The sequence below is a fragment of the Pinus tabuliformis genome, chromosome J (assembly GCF_031772625.1).
Source record: "Pinus tabuliformis cultivar Carrire ecotype Pingquan chromosome J, CPIR1, whole genome shotgun sequence".
Taxonomy (NCBI): Eukaryota; Viridiplantae; Streptophyta; class Pinopsida; order Pinales; family Pinaceae; genus Pinus; species Pinus tabuliformis.
Window position 1 is genome coordinate 455107771 of NC_142295.1, and position 19413 is coordinate 455127183.

The window sequence follows — 19413 nt, forward strand, 5'->3', positions numbered from 1 at the left end:
GTGCTATTCTGTAGTAAGTAAATGCGTAGCTAACTGAAACACAAGATCTATAAAATAAAAACAATAAATGAGAACTAAAATGCAAAAGAGAAGAGAAGCAACATACAGACAAAACTCGAAAAACATCTATAATTAACATGGAATATAAATGGAATATAAACAAGCAGTGGACAGGTTGCAACAACAGGAAAAGAACAGAAAAGAGTCCATGCACTTGCCAGTCACAGTATCTACATGATTTGGCATGGATTTCACCTTTAGCATTTGCACGTCTTCTACCAACATCCAGCATTGCAGGGTTGATATCACAGATAAAGACTCTAGTCTCATTTTCAACATCTTCATCCACTGCAGCATCTGAGATCTTTTGACGTTCAAGGGAATGGAGAGCTTCTAAAACACGAAATGCTACATCTCCTGTGAAACATATGGCAAAAATCATAAGATAAATACTATTCTTAACCACCCAGCTATTTAAACACTGGAAAATAAAGTAATTCTTTGAAATGTTTAAGATGTAAAGGCAGACTCAGAAACTATTTTGATAATAAGATACTGGAGACAAGATTTATTTTCTCTACTTATGTGTAAACTGACAAAGGTAAGGAATTATCATCGCTTATATTAATTTGAGGCTTCCTGCCTGCTGTGCTAGAGCAACGAGTTGATGTCAGTCCCCAGATAGTGAATGACATGCCAATGCATGGACATCAACAGCTGCAGGGACTAGTTTTCAAAAAAATGAGATTTCTAACTATTTAATTAAAGTGGGTTTCCTGGGAACACGGAATAGGCAACATCTATTAGTGGCATAGAAGCAAAAGTGGTCTACTCACAAGATTTGAAGATTGGCATGTTCAGATTGAAGACTTTCAAACAAACTCAATGCTTGCAATTCAATGTGCCAACCAAAAAAAGCCTTCAATCATCTCAGGCCTGTAATCACAAAATTTAACACCATAGTGCAAAGCCTTTTACAAGGTGCTAAGACTAGTGGAACATGGAAGTGTTACCATTGTCACCTAGGCAACAACTTCTCTCTCTTTAGTGAAGGATGGATCCTACACGAGGGAGGCTTCCCTAGTCACTTCAAGGGTTTCTAAGGCAAGAGGAGATCAAGTCTAAGGACACCTATCTAATGACTCAAAAATACCACCAACAAGATAGTATATTCAAGGTAAGGATAAGGTGGTTAATTAGTGCAATTTCCAAGTTTGAATGGATGAGGATCAAGGTCAATTTAGAAGGCTCAGAGAGTCCATATTGATCAAAAGAGGATGCCCAAATACTACAAAAGAAGAAAAAGCTATTAGCTGTTGTAAAACTTGTAAGAGAAATAATCAATTATAGAAAAAGAACAAGCTATGACAGCAGCAGTAAAATCAGTCTTAAAACAAATGATTATCAATTAAAACTAGGGCTTAAACAATGGATTAAACTAAGGTTTAGTTAAGTAGCTAAATCTGAAATTTAATATACATATAATAGCCCAAAGAAACAAGGCATCTAACCTTAGAAAGGCTGTAAAATATATCAGAAAAGAAAGATATGGTAACAAGATCAATTTCTAGCCAAGTAAATGTACCATTATCAAAATATCTAGCTTAGCTATGGCTTAAAACTTATGTAAAGTTGTTACAAACCCTAATTTAACCTGAAAACAAAAAAAGAAATATAAATTTAGGTTTTATGATTGACTATTTGGGACAACATTAATGCCTATTATTTTTTTGGGCATAACGGACCAACTAAGGACTCCCTTGAAGAGATGTAAGTAGATATAGGGTGATTGCTAGGGTTGTCCACTATAAACCCTAGAAGATCCACCTGGTACTTCACAAGCTTCAAGATAAAACAATGGAAGATTCTCCACTAGAACTCTTTCTAGGGTTTAAAAGAAAGGATCTATTGAAGAACAATATCAAGAGATTGCAACCTCACCACTAAAAAAAATACAAATACACTAGAAAATCATTTATAAACAAAACCAAATTACTCAAGAAATCATTTGCATCGCAAATCCATAGAAGTTGTAAAGTCGTCTGCAAGACCATCTCCTCAATGAGGCATATTACTGCCTAAATTGTATGTAATGATGAAGGCCTTAATCCACAAGGTACAATCTGAAAGGAAACCTCTAGGAAGGTCACCATTGCCACCGTTGCAACCTATCCTCCACACTTAGGCTGGCTCTAAAGTAACTCAAAGGGGGGGTGTCTGGATTCCCTATTATAGCTCAACTTGACACTCCTTGAGACCACTTGAGAAACCTTGACAAAATGAGCTCGAGATACTGCATCTATCCCATGGAAAAACTCAAACAATCACCAAAGGTTGTACTTAAATGCTCCTAAAACACTGACAAGAAGTGTTTACTGCTCCCATCCTTCCTACAAAGCGCATCGATGTGGCTAGGGTTTCTAGAACGAGGAAATAGGGATTAAAAAGGTCAGAATAGTGATCAAAAAAAGGATAAGGATGAAAAGACCATGCCATACAAAGTCCAAAATGTCTAGGTTCATCCCCTCTACCTTCTCAACTCAATTATAAGTAAGTATCCTCCATGGGGAAAAATATATAAAAGAGTGCAAGTCAAGTCATGTTGTTGGAGTGACAACAAGATACTCCTACCTTGTGATAAGCTTATATCTACAATGTATGAAAATTTCACTACTGAAATCCTATTGCAACAACTGGAATTATTTCTTCTAACTGTGGATTAATTTATCAGTGTATTGTGACGACAACAATGAAATAATCACACTACAATCTTCACAAAAATATTGCGGAAAATAAAAGCGCTGGAAATTGAGAAATATTAGCACACAATAAATTTGACACAGTTATTTTTAGACTAAAGTCCCCAGAAAAACCCAACTTGGGAAAATTGGTGCAACAGGTGAGGGTTTTTTATTATTAAGCAGCAGTGAAATACTCTGAGTACAATCTGGATGTCGAAGATTGGCAATCCTACAGAGAAAATACTAGCAAAAATCTAGTGAGTAATTTTCCTCACCCCACAAGCAATCTAGCACTAAAGACTGGCCTCTGAAACCCCTCCACGAATTTCCCTGCGTCAAGCTCTGCGCAGACACAAATCCATGCTACCAGGATCTCACACTGAGCTGCCTCTTCAACCTGCTACTGACTCTGGAAATGTTTCTCCCGACCTCTATGAAATTTTCCTGTCTCTAAAACTCTGAGAAGGCTTCCCAAATCTGCAAATCGAACTGCCTCTTAGAGGCTTCTGCGCAGCCCTTGCGTAGCCTCTTTATGGCTATCTTTGCCTCTCTGCAATGTACTCTCCAGAACTAGAAAATCTTCCTCCAGATCATTGTCCCTTCCCCTCTCTGTCTTTGCTTCCCTTCTCTGGCTCGAAATCTTCCGACAACTGTTGCTGCTCTCTGGAAAATCAAACTGCACAAGGAAATCGATCTCAAGTGTGTTAAGTGTATGTTCTCCATCTACCCATCAACCTCCTCTTATAATCTCCAGTTGGGACTCCAACGGCCAAGATTAAAACATAATCGATGGTTGAGATCATTTCTGAATCGATCTATGTGAGTTTCTAAACGAGTCACACCTTTCTCAATTAATACTAATTAATTAACCACTTTTCCTAGGATTAGAGTTAGAAAATATTTTAAAATCGGCGAATAATCTAATTGAGACACTTCTAGGCAGAATTTCCAGAAACGATTTCTGGGTTATGGAGAACTCATGTGTTTTAGCCTCTCCACAAAGTTTTGAGGCTAGAACACCTCTGATGCTACAAAAAGTAACACTCCCTCTTAGCGAGGAAGGTGTTCTAGTGCTGCACTACTGCTACAACACCTTGTCTCTTTATCACCCTCTATATGTTGTTGATGTCTAGCCACTATGACTGCTTGCCATTGCCCACCAACCACTACGCAACTCTGATACTGCATCTTTGTTGTTGCTAACACTGCTATACTGCTACCAACTTTGCATCTGCACAGCAACTCCCTCTTAATTGTTGTTGTTGCAACTGCAACTACTACAACTGAGAAGCATCTGAAATATTGAATCAATTGTCTTTCTGCTACATCTGTCTCCTGAGCATCTGACTGCATCACTTACATTGATCCATCCTGCCACTGAATAATTTGGGCCCCAGTAGCTAGGTAATGATCCATGAGGAAGACACCTCAATGGACCTTGCCCACCATCTGCACTACTCTGGGACTATAACTCCATATCGCCCCACCTCTCTCCTGGAGGTGTAGCTGCAAACATGGCGAAATCTTCCTCCAGCCTGGAGGACAACTTGTCTATCTTTACAGACATTGTCGCTTGGTCCTGCTTCTCCTGCTTGTCCTTTTTCCTTAGAGGACACTAGGTACTGTGATCCGGATTTAAACAGGAACGCAACAAATTACAGAGATAACCATATACACAAAGATGCAGCGGAAATAATACTTCATTTCATTAATGGAAAATACTGAAATATGCTTACAAACAGAAATGGCAATAAACTAGCTAGGGCGATGGTAGCTTATCTCTGAGAAGAGATGTGATGGCTACATGCCTCTGAACTGTTCTGAACTGTATTACAATGAGGCTCGAAGGCCTATTTATTGTTGAGAAACAATGGAAAACCCTTCACATACCGAAACCTAACCCTAGAAGATGAAACGCCAAATTGTGGGCCCCGTTTGGGTAAATTGGTACATCAATTTCCCGGGGTCGTAACTTTGGCATACGATCTCCGTTTGACGCGTACGATAGCTCGTTAGAAAGATCTATCCGAGTACTACCACTTTGGGGGGCAACATAAGGCTCGGTCGCCCCAGAATTCCAAAAAAACGTCGTTTAGGGCCTCAAAACGGCTCCGGAAGTTCAGGACCCGAAAAACTGCTAAAAATAGTAAACTGTGCTACAATTAAGGAAACTGAAAATGCTGAGAAAGACAATGGTGGGGGTCCAGGTGGACCTGGCAGGTGGCCACCAATATCCACCTGGATCATTCCTCCCCCCTTAGGAAGCAATGGTCCCCATTGCGTTGAGCTCCTCCATGAGATGAGGAAACCTCTGCTGAACTTGTTCCCTGGTGAGCCACTTGCCCTGCTGAAGGAGTTGGCCTGCTTTGACAACTCGATACAGTTGGATATGCTGTTGGCGAGTGTTCTTGATCTGTGTGTCCATGATCCGATCAGTTGCAGCTTGTTCCATGCAATCTGGATTTAATTCTGTGGGTTTGAGCTGTTCTGCAATGTCGGATGTGTCTAGCAATGGTGGAAAGTATGGCCGAAGGCGGTCCACATTGAACACTGGGTGCAGGCCAAGGAATGGGGGAATGCTGAGCTCAAATGCATTGTCTCCCATAGCCTTAGTAATGGTGTAAGGACCATATCGAAGTGGTCTCAATTTCCGATAAGCTCCAGTAAGGCGTTCCTTTTGCAAATGCAACCAGACTTTGTCGCCCACCTGAAACTTGTGTGGCACCCGGTGTTGATCATGTCGCTGCTTGTACTTGGCATTTGATTTCTCAAGAATGTCATGGACCTGCTGGCGAATATGTTGGATGCGCTCAATGAAGCTGGTGGCCTTATCTGTTTCGGACTGGACATGAGCTGAATTCATGTGAGTAGCTGCAAGTGGCATGGCCACATCAATGGGGCATAGTGGCTGGAATCCTAAACCCACCTGAAAAGGGCTATGGCCAGTGGAGCTGTGAAGAGCTCGGTTGTAGCTGTGCTGAACATAGGGGAGGCTCTCGTCCCATGTGCGTGGATGCTTTGAGTTATACATGCACAGAATGTGCACAATCATTCTGTTGACAACCTCTGTCTGGCCATCAGTTTGAGGATGGAAGGCTGTGGACTTCGTGAGTTTGGTGTCCAGCATTGACCAGAGACTGGACCAAAATGTGCTGAGAAACCGACTGTCCCGATCTGAGATGATAGACTGTGGGATCCCAAAGTGCACCCACACTCGTTCAAAGAAGAGTTTAGCAGTGGCTTCTGCTGTGATATTCTTCTTGCAGGCCATCATAATGGCCATCTTTGAGAACCTGTCGACGACCACAAAAACACAGTCATTTCCATGCTTAGTGGAAGGAAGGCCTGACATGTAATCCATGGAGATGGATTCCCAAGGTCGACTAGGGGTAGGCAACGGGGTATAGAGGCCTTGCTTCTTAATGGTCGGTTTGGCAATGGCACAGGCAGTACATGATCGGATGTACTTCCCAACATCCTGTCGAAGATTCGGCCAATAGAAATAGTTTTGCAGTACTGCCACTGTTTTCTCGACCCCGAAATGCCCAGCAGCCCGACTGTAGTGTGCTTCCCAAATCATCTTGGCACGCTCGCTTGAAGGAACACAGAGGTGACCGAGGTGGCATAATAGGGCATCCTGGAGGTGAAAATCTGCAACCTGCCGACCCTCCAAGAGTGTCTGGTATGTGTGGCCGAATTCTGGGTCGCTTTTGTAGAGAAGTGGCCAATTAGAAGTCTCGTGCCCGCAAGAGTTGAGCACGGTGGTTAGCGCCATGATCGGTGGTCGACTGAGGCAATCTGCAACATTATTGGTGCTGCCCTTTTTATACTTGATATTCAAGTGAAACTGTTGCAGGTATGTAGACCACTTCTGATGGCGATCATTCTGCAATTTCCCTTGGGTCTGTATGAACTGCAGAGGTCGGTGGTCTGTGTGGATGACCGTTTCCTTCCCCAAAATGTAATGCTTCCATTGTCGGCAGGCCTGTACAATGGAATACATCTCTTTATCATAAGTGGGGTACTTCCGGACTGTGTCTGAAAGTGTTTCACTGTGATATGCCACTGGATGTCCATGTTGAGTAAGGACTGCCCCAATAGCATAGTCAGAGGCATCTGTCTCGACCTCAAATGGTTGTTGTAAATCTGGTAACGCGAGCACTGGTGCCGTGCAGAGGCGATCCTTCAACTCCCTGAATGACTTCTGTTGAGATTCAGACCAAAAGAATTTTGCTTTCGCCCCGCCCTTGGTGACTTGACTCAAGGGCCAAGAAATATGAGAAAATCCCAACACAAACCTGCGGTAGAAGTTGGCAAGACCTAGAAAGCTGCGGAGCTCTGTTAGAGTGGTTGGAGAGGGCCAATCCCGAATGACTTGGACCTTGGCTGGATCGACATGCACCCCCTGTTCATCAATGATGTATCCCAGATACTGAACCTCGGTCATGCCAAAAGTGCATTTCTCCAAATTGGCACATAGCTTGTGTTGCCGCAGTGTTTGGAGAACCTGTCGGATGTGGTGGAGGTGCTCTTCCCAACTCTGGCTGAAGATCAGAATGTCATCCAAGTATACTACTACAAAGGAGTTGGTGAATGGCCGCAAGATGTCATCCATTAGCCTCATAAAGGTTGCAGGAGCATTCGTCAATCCGAAAGGCATGACCAACCATTCGAAGAGGCCCTCCTTGGATTTGAAGGCAGTCTTCCACACATCTGAGGGTTCAATTGGTACCTGGTGGTATCCTGACTTCAGATCGATCTTGCTGAAATATTTCGCCCCCTTTAGTTGGTCTAGGAGGTCATCAATCCGCGGGATCGGGTACCTATTACGGACAGTGATCTTGTTCAGCGCCCGATAGTCAATACAGAGTCTCCACGTCCCATCCTTCTTCTGTACCAACACTATCGGGCTCCCACAGGGCGAAGAACTCGGACGGATGTGACCTTTCTGCAGGAGCTCCTGAATCTGTCTCTTGATTTCATTGTTCTCCAGAACGGAGCGCCGATAAATTGGTCCATTGGGTAGCGGCGCACCTGGGGTCAGATCGATGGAGTGCTTGACTTGACAGTGCAGAGGAACCCCTGCCGGGGAGGTGAAGATGTCTTCGTACTCCTCCACAATCTTGTCCATCTGTAGCTGCCGTGCAGAGGAACCCCGTTTGGAGGCCGCGGCCACTGTCTTCTTCTTCCCTTGAGGGCGTATCATCAGGAAAACAAATTTCCTGGTTTTGGAAATGATCTTACTGCATTGTTTTGCAGTAATCAAAGAGATGGCGGCAGGTGGTGCTACCTCTGGTATCCTGAACAACTTATTTCCCAATGTAATAATAACAGCACGGGGCCTTGATTCATACACAGCATGTCGCTTCCACAAGTATGGTTGTCCTAGTAATACATCACAAACTTCAAGGGGAGCAATGTCACACAATACCTCATCCGTGAAGGGCTTGATGTTGTATGGAAGGCGACACTGCTGGCTCACGCGAAGATCTCGCCCTTGGTGAAGCCACCCAATGGTGTATGGTTGTGGATGTGCTGTGGTCGGTAAGCCCAACCGCTTCACGACCTCTGCCGAAATGAGGTTCTTTTGACTCCCGCTATCAACAATGAACTGTATCGGGGAGCCCTTTACCCACATCTGGGAATGGAAGAGACGCTCCTCCTCCTCTGGATCTTCGGGTTCATTTTTCTGGATCTTTGCGGTAGCAACAGTGGCGCTGGGATCCGCATCAATGATCTGCTTCCCTTTTTCATACCCCTTATCGGGTTCTGACTCAGAGTCGGAACATGCATCTGATTCTGAAACCTTTAGCTCAGCCACCAGTGACTGCTTGGCCCGACACTCACTTGTGTTGTGAGTGGAGCTCTTATGGAACTCGCACCATTTTCCAGTGTCCTTTCTCGGCTTCGCGGCGTTGCTCTTTGCTTGCAGCTTCGGCTGGTTGTCTTGGGCTGTCCCGCCTTGGCTTTGTCCTTTGTTCTGTGGTTTAGGGGCACCTTTCCCCTGCTTTGGATTCGCAGATCCAAAGTCTCGCTTCTTTTGTTTAAACTTCTGCTCGACCTTGACAGCATACCGGTATGCTGCGCCGAGCGAGGGGATGTTTAAGAACTGTATTTCTTCCTGGATGTACTTGTGCAGGCAGCCACGGTATTTGAGTATCAAATGTTGCTCCGAATCCTTGATACCCAACTTTGTGCGAAGGGTATGGAAAAGATTGGTGAACTCCGGCACGTCTTGGTCCCTTCCCTGCCGCAGCGTGGTCCACTTTATGTATTCATCCTCATAGCTTCCGACAGGGTAGTACTGCTCCTTGATGGCATCCCGGAACGAATCCCAGGTGGGTGCGGCTGAAAATAGTGAGCCAGTACTTTCATCCTTCTGCTCGCAGTAGGTTTCCCACCAGTCCTTGATGTGGGGGGCTGCTTTGAGAAGAGCAAAAACAATCTTTTCCCGACTCGAAAATTCATGAACAGAAAAATAACCCTCTAGCAGATTTAACCATTTATCTACGGCATCGGCGTCTATCTGACCCTCGAATATGGGGATTTCAAAATTAACTTGTACCTTAAAGGGTGTGGCATTTCCAGAGGAGCTACTGGAAGCCGATGCGCCGCTTCTGGGTAGCCGCTGAAGGATCTGCGCAAAGTTGTCCATCATCGCGTTCCGTTGTCGCTCGAGCGCTTCTTCGAGCAAGATTTTGATGGGATCTCCTGCCCCCTCGTCTTTCTTCTCGTCCGCCATGGGAGGCCGTCGGGATTTGCGAGGCTAGTCTTGCAAAGGTTCAACCAGTTCAAGCCCTAACTCCTTATATCCCGACCTTGTTGGGGACATGCAAAGAAAAACAGAGAAAAAGCAGACCGCTCTGATACCACTGATCCGGATTTAAACAGGAACGCAACAAATTACAGAGATAACCATATACACAAAGATGCAGCGGAAATAATACTTCATTTCATTAATGGAAAATACTGAAATATGCTTACAAACAGAAATGGCAATAAACTAGCTAGGGCGATGGTAGCTTATCTCTGAGAAGAGATGTGATGGCTACATGCCTCTGAACTGTTCTGAACTGTATTACAATGAGGCTCGAAGGCCTATTTATTGTTGAGAAACAATGGAAAACCCTTCACATACCGAAACCTAACCCTAGAAGATGAAACGCCAAATTGTGGGCCCCGTTTGGGTAAATTGGTACATCAATTTCCCGGGGTCGTAACTTTGGCATACGATCTCCGTTTGACGCGTACGATAGCTCGTTAGAAAGATCTATCCGAGTACTACCACTTTGGGGGGCAACATAGGGCTCGGTCGCCCCAGAATTCCAAAAAAAACGTCGTTTAGGGCCTCAAAACGGCTCCGGAAGTTCAAGACCCGAAAAACTGCTAAAAATAGTAAACTGTGCTACAATTAAGGAAACTGAAAATGCTGAGAAAGACAATGGTGGGGGTCCAGGTGGACCTGGCAGGTGGCCACCAATATCCACCTGGATCATACTGTAGTGGCCAAACTCGCCACACCTGAAGCACATGACCTTAGAATGGTCCTTCTTCTTCTTCTTCTCTTGTCCCTGACTGGGACCCTCTGATACAAGGGCCACATTCTCCTCTTCCTTCTCACCCTTTTGGCCCTTGTTGCTACTTCTGTTGATGGAGCTCTTTGCTAGAGCTCGCCTCATCTCCTCCTGCTGCATGTTTGACCACATCCTGTCCCATCTAGGCAATGTATCTCGGCCCAAGATACTTTGGTCAAAGACTTGCCACTCCTCTGAGACACTGTTCAGCACCAAACGTACAAGCTGTAGCGGTTGAGGCGCCTTCCCAATGGCTGCAAGATGATCACGGACTTCCTGAATCCTCGTGAGGAAGGGATTTATGCCTTCACCCTTCTGCATCCTCATGTTTCTCCACTTCTCCTGCAGGAACATCTTCTGTTGCTCAGAAGAATTTTGATATAGCAGACCAAGAGCATTCCACATCTCCTTGGTAGTGTTCTTGCAAGATATATGCGAGACTATATGGTCTCGGACTCCATCCAGGATCATCTGCTTCGCCTTCACCATCTCTTTCTTGTACTCCTTCAGTTGATCTGTGTCTTGAGGAACTACCACAACATTCTCTACATAGGCCTTCAGACCAAATTCATCTAACAGGAAGGTCATCCTGGCCTTCTAGATGACAAAGTTGGAGTCTCCCTCCAACCTATCCTGATCTCTAAGCCCAGTTGTGGCCATCTCGAATTTGAACTCGGAACTCTCTCTTTCCCCCTGCGTGGCTACTAAATCTGCTACTCACACTCCCTTCTGGAGTGAGAAACTTTGCTCGCAGCTACTGTCAACTACAACTGGAAAATCCGATTTCTAAACTAGAAACCCTCTAAGAGAATTTTCCCTTTGTGTGTGCACTTTCTCTTCCACCCGGTGTTGATTCTACTATTGCAAATTGTTGCAAAACCTTTTTGTGCCCAAACAAGGAATCTACTCAGCAAAAATCTGAGCTACAGCTGCCCTTCTTCCTGCTGGAATCACTCGAACTGGCAAGCCGAATGTTTCTGCCAACCTGCACTGAAAAATCAAATTGCTCAAGCAATTCGCACTGTCTGGCAAGGCACTACGCAACCCCCAGAAAACTCATCCTATTGCTCCCTCTGGACAACAAATTTTCTTCTCTGCTTCTGAGCTTCACTGTCTGATAAAAAACGCTCTGATACCATGTGAAAAATTCACTACTGAAATCCTATTGCAATAACTGGAATTATTTCTTCTAACTATAAATTAATTTATCATTTTATTGCTAAGGCAACAACGAAATAATCACACTGCAATCTTCACAAAAATACTACGGAAAATAAAAGCGTTGGAAACTGAGAAATACTAGCACGCACAATAAATGTGACGTAGTTATTTTTGGACTAAAGTCCCAGAAAAAAACCCAACTTGCGAAAACCGGTGCAACAGCTAAGGGTTTTTTATTATTAAGCAGCATTGAAATAATCTGAGTACAATCTGGATGCCAAAGACTAACAATCCTATAGAGAAAATACTGGCAAAAATCTAGTGAGGAATTTTTCTCACCCCACAATCAATTTGGCACTAAAGACTAGCCTCTGAAACCCCTCCATGAAGTGCCTTGCGTCACCCTCTGTGCAGGCACAAATCCATGTTGCCTAGATCTCACACTGAGTTGTCTCTTCATCCTACTACAAACTCTACAAACGTTTCTCCCAGCCTCTACGAAATTTTCTTGCCTTCAGAACTCTGAAACGACTTCCCGAATCTGCAAATCAAACTGCCCCTTAGAGGCTTTTGCACAGCGTCTCTATGGCTATCTCTGCCTCTCTGCAATGTACTCTCTAGAACTAGAAAATCTTCCTCTAGATCACTGTCCCTGCCCCTCTCTGTCTTTGCTTCCCTTCTTTGGCTAGAACTCTTCCAGCAACTGTTGCTTCTCTTTGGAAAATCGAATTGCCCAAGGAAATCGATCTCAATTGTGTTAAGTGTATGTTCTCGTGGTCTCGAGAGGCTTGCTACATTCATCAAAAAGCTCGCACTACATATTGAGGTTTGCTTTATTCATCTGGCATTGCATCTCAAATATGTGTGGAGGCTCGGGTATGACATCGCATACAGTGAAGGATTGCATACATGGCTTTATGATTCTCGTCTCAAAGCAGCGTCATAATTCTACAGTGACTTTTGTACATTGAATTTCCTCACAGTGATATTCTGACAACGTAATACTTGTAATGATGGAAAAAATTCAAATTCTTCTGTGGTACATTAATTCCTGGATATTGTTCATTGATCTTTATGCATAAAGTATATCTTTCTCTATGGCTTCACATAGCAAGAATACACATCATATCGCGTGTGGCATCGAATTATAACAATGACATCAATACAATGATTATTTCTATGGCTCGTCGTAGCATGGAAGCCTCGTAGATGCATTTAATTTTATGTTAACCAGTGGATGAATGTCATCATGAAGCAGCATGGAAGCCCCATAGACATGTTTAACTGTATTTGATCCAAGTGGGCGAACATTGTCATGAAGCAATGTGGAGATGTCATAGACATGTTTAAATTTATTTGAAGTTGGCGAAGGCTATCATGGATTTTTATGAAACCAAATATGGCACGTTGGATGCTAAATTTTGTGGCTCGTTGACTTTTCTATGTGGGTCGCTCTTATTGCTCGCTCCTACATACATTGGATCACCCTTTGACCCGCACTTGTATACACAATGCTCTGACTCGTTATACATGCTCTACACACAGTGGATTGCATACCGTGTTGGCTCACATTTATTATTAATCTTTTATAAGGCAATGACAGTGATACGTATGATTATACACTACAGTGACCTTGTCATATATCAGTGATTTAGATAGGACGATATCCATAATTTGACAGTGGCTCAATAATACAGTGGAAATGGTCTCATACAATGGAATGGTCTCATATGACAACTCGACATTGCTAGGAATACACCTCACACCTAACCTTAATAAGTGGTTCAGTGGCTCTATCTCTACAACGACTTATGGATAGATAGTTGATATACCTTGTGGCATGGTGGTTTCCACATATTGATGGCTCTCCCATATATACATATTGATCGTAGAAGAAATTTCAAAGCATGTGCCTAAGGGTTCATGAATTGTGGAATTTGTTTTGAAGTTCATCACTTTTGTTGTCAAAGAATTGGAATGTATGATAGAGGCATTGATTCAGTTGTTGCAAATACGACAAAGGAAACCATACATAGCAGTGACAAGCTTTATACTGTAACCTCATATCATCAATAGAAGTGACAATAATATGGAAATACTTCTACAATGCTTTGGATTACGAGATCAAGTCTTTGAGAAGCTTATTATGTGACAATGACTTCTATATGTGAACTCTAAGACACAATGAGTGTAAGGAGCTATGGAACATTCCTCCTTGGGACACTACTAATAGCTTAAAGGAATTCTCTATGGTTCAGTCGCTGATAGTCTGAGGTGTATCTAAAAAAGATAACAACATCTGCTAAAGAGGACTATGGTGAAAAATGATCCTGTAGCTCAAGTTTAAAAGGGAGATGCTATTGTTCATAAAAGATAAGTATTATATCTCTCTTCTTATACTATTATTGATTTCTTTAGTAAATCTAGTCTCTTGCTTTATTTTCATTACTTGATTGTAGCTTGTTTTTTGTGAGATCCTCGTATAGGATTGCAAGTACATGCTTAAAAATTGTTTGGGCTAGAAGAAGTTATAATATCAAAACAAAAGTTTGTAACAAGTTATGGATTCGAAGGGAGCTTCAGAGGGAACTTTGAATCTTGAAAGGGCTTTAGATCCAATAAGAACTGTGATTTTAAAAGGAAGTCTTGATTCAGAGGGAGCAGTTCAACTCTCAAGGCATATCTTTAAGTATTATCTTTAAATTATATTTAAAGGCTAAAGTTGTGATGGCCTTTTGACATGACTTTGTACTACATGAAGTACATGTACTTCCGGGACAAGCTTGGACTTGTTAAGATAAATTCTCTCAGTAAGAGGGAGCACTAATAAGATAACAATAGAGGCAAACATTATCCAGATATAGGAAGAATGGCCCAGACTATTGTTGAGGGCAGACATTCTCCTAGTTTAGAAAGAATGGTCCTTAACAAAGTTACTTGGGAGCAGGAGTGGGGAGCGACATTTTCAAAAGCTTCTAGTTTGGGAGCGAATCGGGAGTGAATTTTTATAAAATATATATTTTGATGCATATATGTCAACAAAACCCTGTAGAATGATGAATTAGATATAAAAAGCATAAAGACATGGATTAAACCATATAACATCAATCATCTAGAAGTTATCATCTTCATCAGCCACGTCCACAAGTTACAAGTTCTCATTTATATAACATGTAAGGGTTGACATAACCAAAATAGCATCAAGTGCAATCCATCTTTGAATCGAAAATACATCAACAAATAGGCTCTAGATGGCCTCTAGCGTCCAAAAAAATCATGCTACAATAGATAGCTACATATCATCAAAATCATTGCCTATCTTTGGATCTTTGTCAAAAATATCACCCTCTAAGCAATTAACATAAGATAGAAAAACAATAGCATGTCAAGTCAAGATTTTGTTTGAGTCATGGGTACATTTTTAGTGGGGTCATATGATAGAGGAGTTCGACAACCAATGTCACTAACATCATGTTGATTTGGGGTAGCATCAGATGTGCTCTAGCCACGAAATTTGGTGGAGAGGTTGGGGCATAAGTTCTCCAATACCCAGAAAGGGTTTGGGCAGATTCTAAACACATCAGGAGATATTAAAATAATTAATATTTTTAATGGAGTCCCTAAGTCTAAACTTAGGGAAAATAAAATATTAATGTGTGTTAATATGAATCTGTGTTAAAATGGTCCAAAAGACATGGATCAAGCCATATCTAATCTTAGCCGTTGATTAGAGACTTAACCTCGGCCGTTGAGATGTCAACAGGAAAAGTATAAGAGGAGGCTTGAGGGTCACTTGGAGAATACACCGGAGTGATCAGTTATTCTATTCTCTAGAGCGGGGTTTGCTAAGAGAGATAGAATTAGTGATCGGGAGAGCAGCTGAGGGGCATTGAGTAGAGAGAAATAGAAAAGGCAGAGATAGTGCCGAGAGAGCAGCGTAGCAGCCAAGGAGGGTGACACAAAGCCAGCAACAGCTCATGCAGAGGCAGCGAAGTGCTGCGCAGAGCACTGCCAGCGCAGCTGATGCAGAGGGTCCCAGAGCTGACGCAGGGCCTCCTGGGGTTGACGCATGCCAAGAAACGCTGACGCAAGGCCAGCATGAGACAGAGGGGCTGACGCAGTCCAGATTGGGCAGACACTGGGGTTGCAAAGCAGTTTTATGCTGAGGCGCTGTCGGAAGGATTTTCCGGGGTTTCGACCAGGAGATTTCTCTCAAACTGTGAGGTATAGCTGCTAAGGAAATTCTTTGTTGGGTAGGCCAGTTTGGGCACCTAGATTGTACTCTTATATTGCTTAACAAGAAAACCCTCACATAGCTGCATCGGTTTTCCCGCATTGGGTTTTTCTAGGGACATTGGTCCAAAAATAATGGTGTCATGTGCTGTGTTTGTTCTTGTTTCTTTTAGTTGTTGATCTGTAATATGTTGAGCATGCACTAGTGTTTATTTTCAGTATTTACTTTGTAAATAACTTGTTAAAAAAAAATAACAAGTAGGTAGGAATAAATCAGAAAAATTGCATGAAGGGTTTCTAAACTAAGGAAACTTAGAAACTTCAACATGGTATCAGAGCGTGATTGCAGATCACAGGACGACTAAAAGACATCAGCCGAGTGGAGCAATAGCAGCAGAAAATAGTTGTCCCGAGGTGACAGAAGTTGTTTCTAGCAGCACAGAATCCAAGAAGTGTGACGCAGAGCCAACCAGAGCCACACAGAAGAAGTCGGGAGTTGTGCAGAGCCTCAGAGAGGCCAGCGTAGCTGACGTAGAGGACCAGAGGGCTTACGCAGGGCATCCCAGGGCTGACGCAGACACATCTGGGGTGACGCAAAGCCAGCGTGAGGCAGAGAGGGGCTGACACAGTTCACAAAGAGGCAGTGGTTGGAGTCTAGAAGGCTACAAAAATATTGCAGAGTGGAGCTGGTGAGGTAATGTTGCCAGAACAATATCTGACATAGCAGGGCCAGAGGAGTTGTTACCGAGGGTTTCTAGCTGAGGAACCTAGATCAGCAGTGTAGTTGCATAAGACGACCAAAGTAGGGGGCATCTCGACAAGCGGCAGAAGGATTTCCAGGAGGGAAATCAGGACTCTGAGGGAGTCCAGAAGAGAACTTCCAGACGCGAAGTAAAGACTTAGAGGAGTCGAACAGAGAACTCCCAGGAGGGAAGTAGAGGAGTGTCATGGCACTACACGGGGTAAGAGACCAAGATAGACTGGACGAAGCATCGAACTCCGTAGTCTGGAAGGCCAAAATCTTATCAGTGCTTGACAGGAATCGTGTCAAGAACTTCGCCTTGAAGGTTATAGCTATCCCAGTCAACCCCAATGATAACGACAAGTACGAAGAGGCGATGGCAAGGGCCAAGTGCATTATCCTTGACGGGGTCAAGGATCATGTGGTACCACATATAGCCGAGAAGTAAACGGCAGTTGAGATGTAGGAGGCTCTCAAGAACCTGTACCAACCTACTTCTGTGCAGAGAAGAATGCTGCTCGAGAACCAGATGAGGTCGTATCAGATGAAGAAGGGTCAATTGATTAACACCTTCCTCGAAGAACTGAATGAGATCCAAGAGCAATTGACTGTTATAGGAGTGACACCGGATCAAGAGCTTATGGTGAGGACAACCCTCAATGCTGTCTTAGAAGATTGGGAAGTGTTTGTCCACAGTATCCTGGGCAGAGGGACTCTCCCACCTTGGGACGAGATGTGGGCAGCTCTTCGCCAGGAAGAGATCAGACGGCAGTCAAAGACAGGTAGCAGTAGCAAAGGGATCAAGGTCAAGCAAGAGGAGGAGGATGTGGCCCTAGCATCTGAGGGAAAGCAGGAGAAGTGGAAGAAGAAAGATCTCTCCAAGATCGAGTGCTTCCACTGTGGGGAGATGGGTCATTATGTGACCCAGTGCCCAAGGAAGAAGAGTAAGGGAGAGTCTTCCGAGACTAAGGCAGTGCCAGCACGTGCAGAGAAGGAAGTGGAGACAGATGATGACTATGCCATGAGTGCACACACGCCACTTGGGCGGAAGTGGGGAGACATCGAGCTGTAGTCAGATGCACTACAGGCGATGAGGGGCAAGATCCTCGAGGTACCCAGCCTCTTGGATTAGACCTTGCTACGGAAGCCCCGTCGAGGAGTAGCAGGACTGGATGAGTGAGTAGAGACAGATGCGGATGGAGCGGCAAAGAGAGCTACAGTGCAGGAGTCCCGAGACAGCGTGAGGCTAGCAGGCTGCAGTAGTGCGAGAGGCACAGGAGTGTTGCACCATTGCAGGATGGCACAGAGAGGTGTGCAACAGTGCCAAATGCAGGGAGTTGTTGTAGCAGCGTAGAGGTCAGAGAGGGAGCACTTGTCAGCGACAGAGGGAGCTTCAGCATCAGTGGGTGTCTCTAGCCCAACAGGGAGGTCAATTGGAAGATCAGTTACTTAGTTCTCAATAACTGAGTTGCAGTGCAACAGTGGGTAGCACGATGCAGCATGATGAGAGGAGGTGTAGTGCGAATGCAGTGCTGGGAGAAAGGACCAGCAGCAGCACGGATGCAGACGGAGTTGTCATACAGATGCAGCAGTGGCAGTGGCAAAACCATGGGTAGAAGTACAAGATGCAGCAGTGTAGAGGATGTTGGGCAGGAAGGCCTAGCGTCAACATAGGTACTGACGCCGGATGATCAGAGTAATACTCAGTGAGGAGTATTGCTAGAGCACAGTGCTCACTAAGAGGGAGTGTTCATTTGGGGTAGCATCAAATCTGCTCTAGCCATGAAATTTGGTGGAGAGGTTGGGGCACATGAGATCTCCAATACCTAGAAAGGGTTTGGGCAGATTCTAAACAGATCAGGAGATATTAAAATAATAATATTTTTAATGGAGTCCCAAGTCTAAACTTAGGGAAATGATCTTTTTGCCACCCAAAATCGGACCTCTATAGTGACTGTAATATTTGGTCTTTTTGTAGCATAGAGAGCTCTAATTTTCCTTCGCACGAGTGAAGTAATTAGCCCAAAAACAAATCCAATCTTCTACGCCTTCCTTCCCTTTCTTCCTTGCTATCTACGTTAAAATTGGCAACTAGGGCCAAACTCCATGTGGGTCATCTTATTTATGGCAACTGATATTTTTCTTGGATCCCTCTCATCGAGAGGTGTAGGATTGATCTAAAGATCATCCGATTCCGATAAGTATTCATGGAGTTATGAATTTATTTGTGTTATAAGACAATTAGTCAAGGTCGACCAACAACCAAATAAACCCCACATGTGCTCAACGTTTTTGTATAAATAGATGTGGCCTTCAAGTCATTTCAACACACTTGGGATCTCTTCCTCTCTCTACTTGTCTTTGGGTTTTAGTAGGAGGAGAGATCCTAAGGGATAACGCTGCCTTGATCCAGATGCTGGAAACGCCGGAACTGTCGGAAAAGCCAGAACTACCAAAGATTCAGAAAAGTCGTTAAAGCCGAAACTGCCGAAACTTCCGAAACTGCTGCAAAAGCCGAAACTGCTAAAACTTCCAGAACTGTCGGAAAAGCCGGAACTGCGGAAAAAGCCAGAAATGTCGGAAAAACCGGAACTGCCAGAAAAGTCGGAAAAGCCGGAACTGCCGGAAAAGCTAGAACTGTCGAAAAAGCCGAAACTGTCGAAAATGCCAGAAAAGCCGGAACTGCCGAAACTGCCAAAACTTTCAAAACTGCTGGAAAAGCTGAAATTGCCGGAAAATCCGGAAGAGCCAGAACAGCCGGAAAAGCCAGAAAAGCTGGAAAAGCCGGAACTACTGGAAAAGTCAGAACTGCCGGAAATGTCGGAAATGTCGGAAAAGCTGGAAACGCCGAAACTGCCAAAAAACCCAGAAATGCCGGAAACGCCGGAACTGCCAGAAACGTCGGAAATGCCGGAAAAGCCGTAACTGTCGGAAAAGCCGGAACTACCGGAACTGCCGGGAA

At 43.9% G+C, this 19413-nt stretch overlaps 1 protein-coding gene across 2 annotated transcripts in view; it reads right to left on the reverse strand.

The window, feature by feature from the left end:
• The window catches only part of LOC149227777 (2-methoxy-6-polyprenyl-1,4-benzoquinol methylase, mitochondrial-like), a 227203-nt gene that overhangs the window by 88272 nt on the left and 119518 nt on the right, over positions 1 to 19413 (reverse strand). For both annotated transcript variants that reach the window (XM_089377931.1, XM_089377930.1), the window contains exon 4: positions 256 to 417. In XM_089377931.1, coding sequence (XP_089234057.1) covers positions 256 to 417 — 162 coding nt within the window. The remainder of the gene's footprint in view (positions 1 to 255; positions 418 to 19413) is intronic.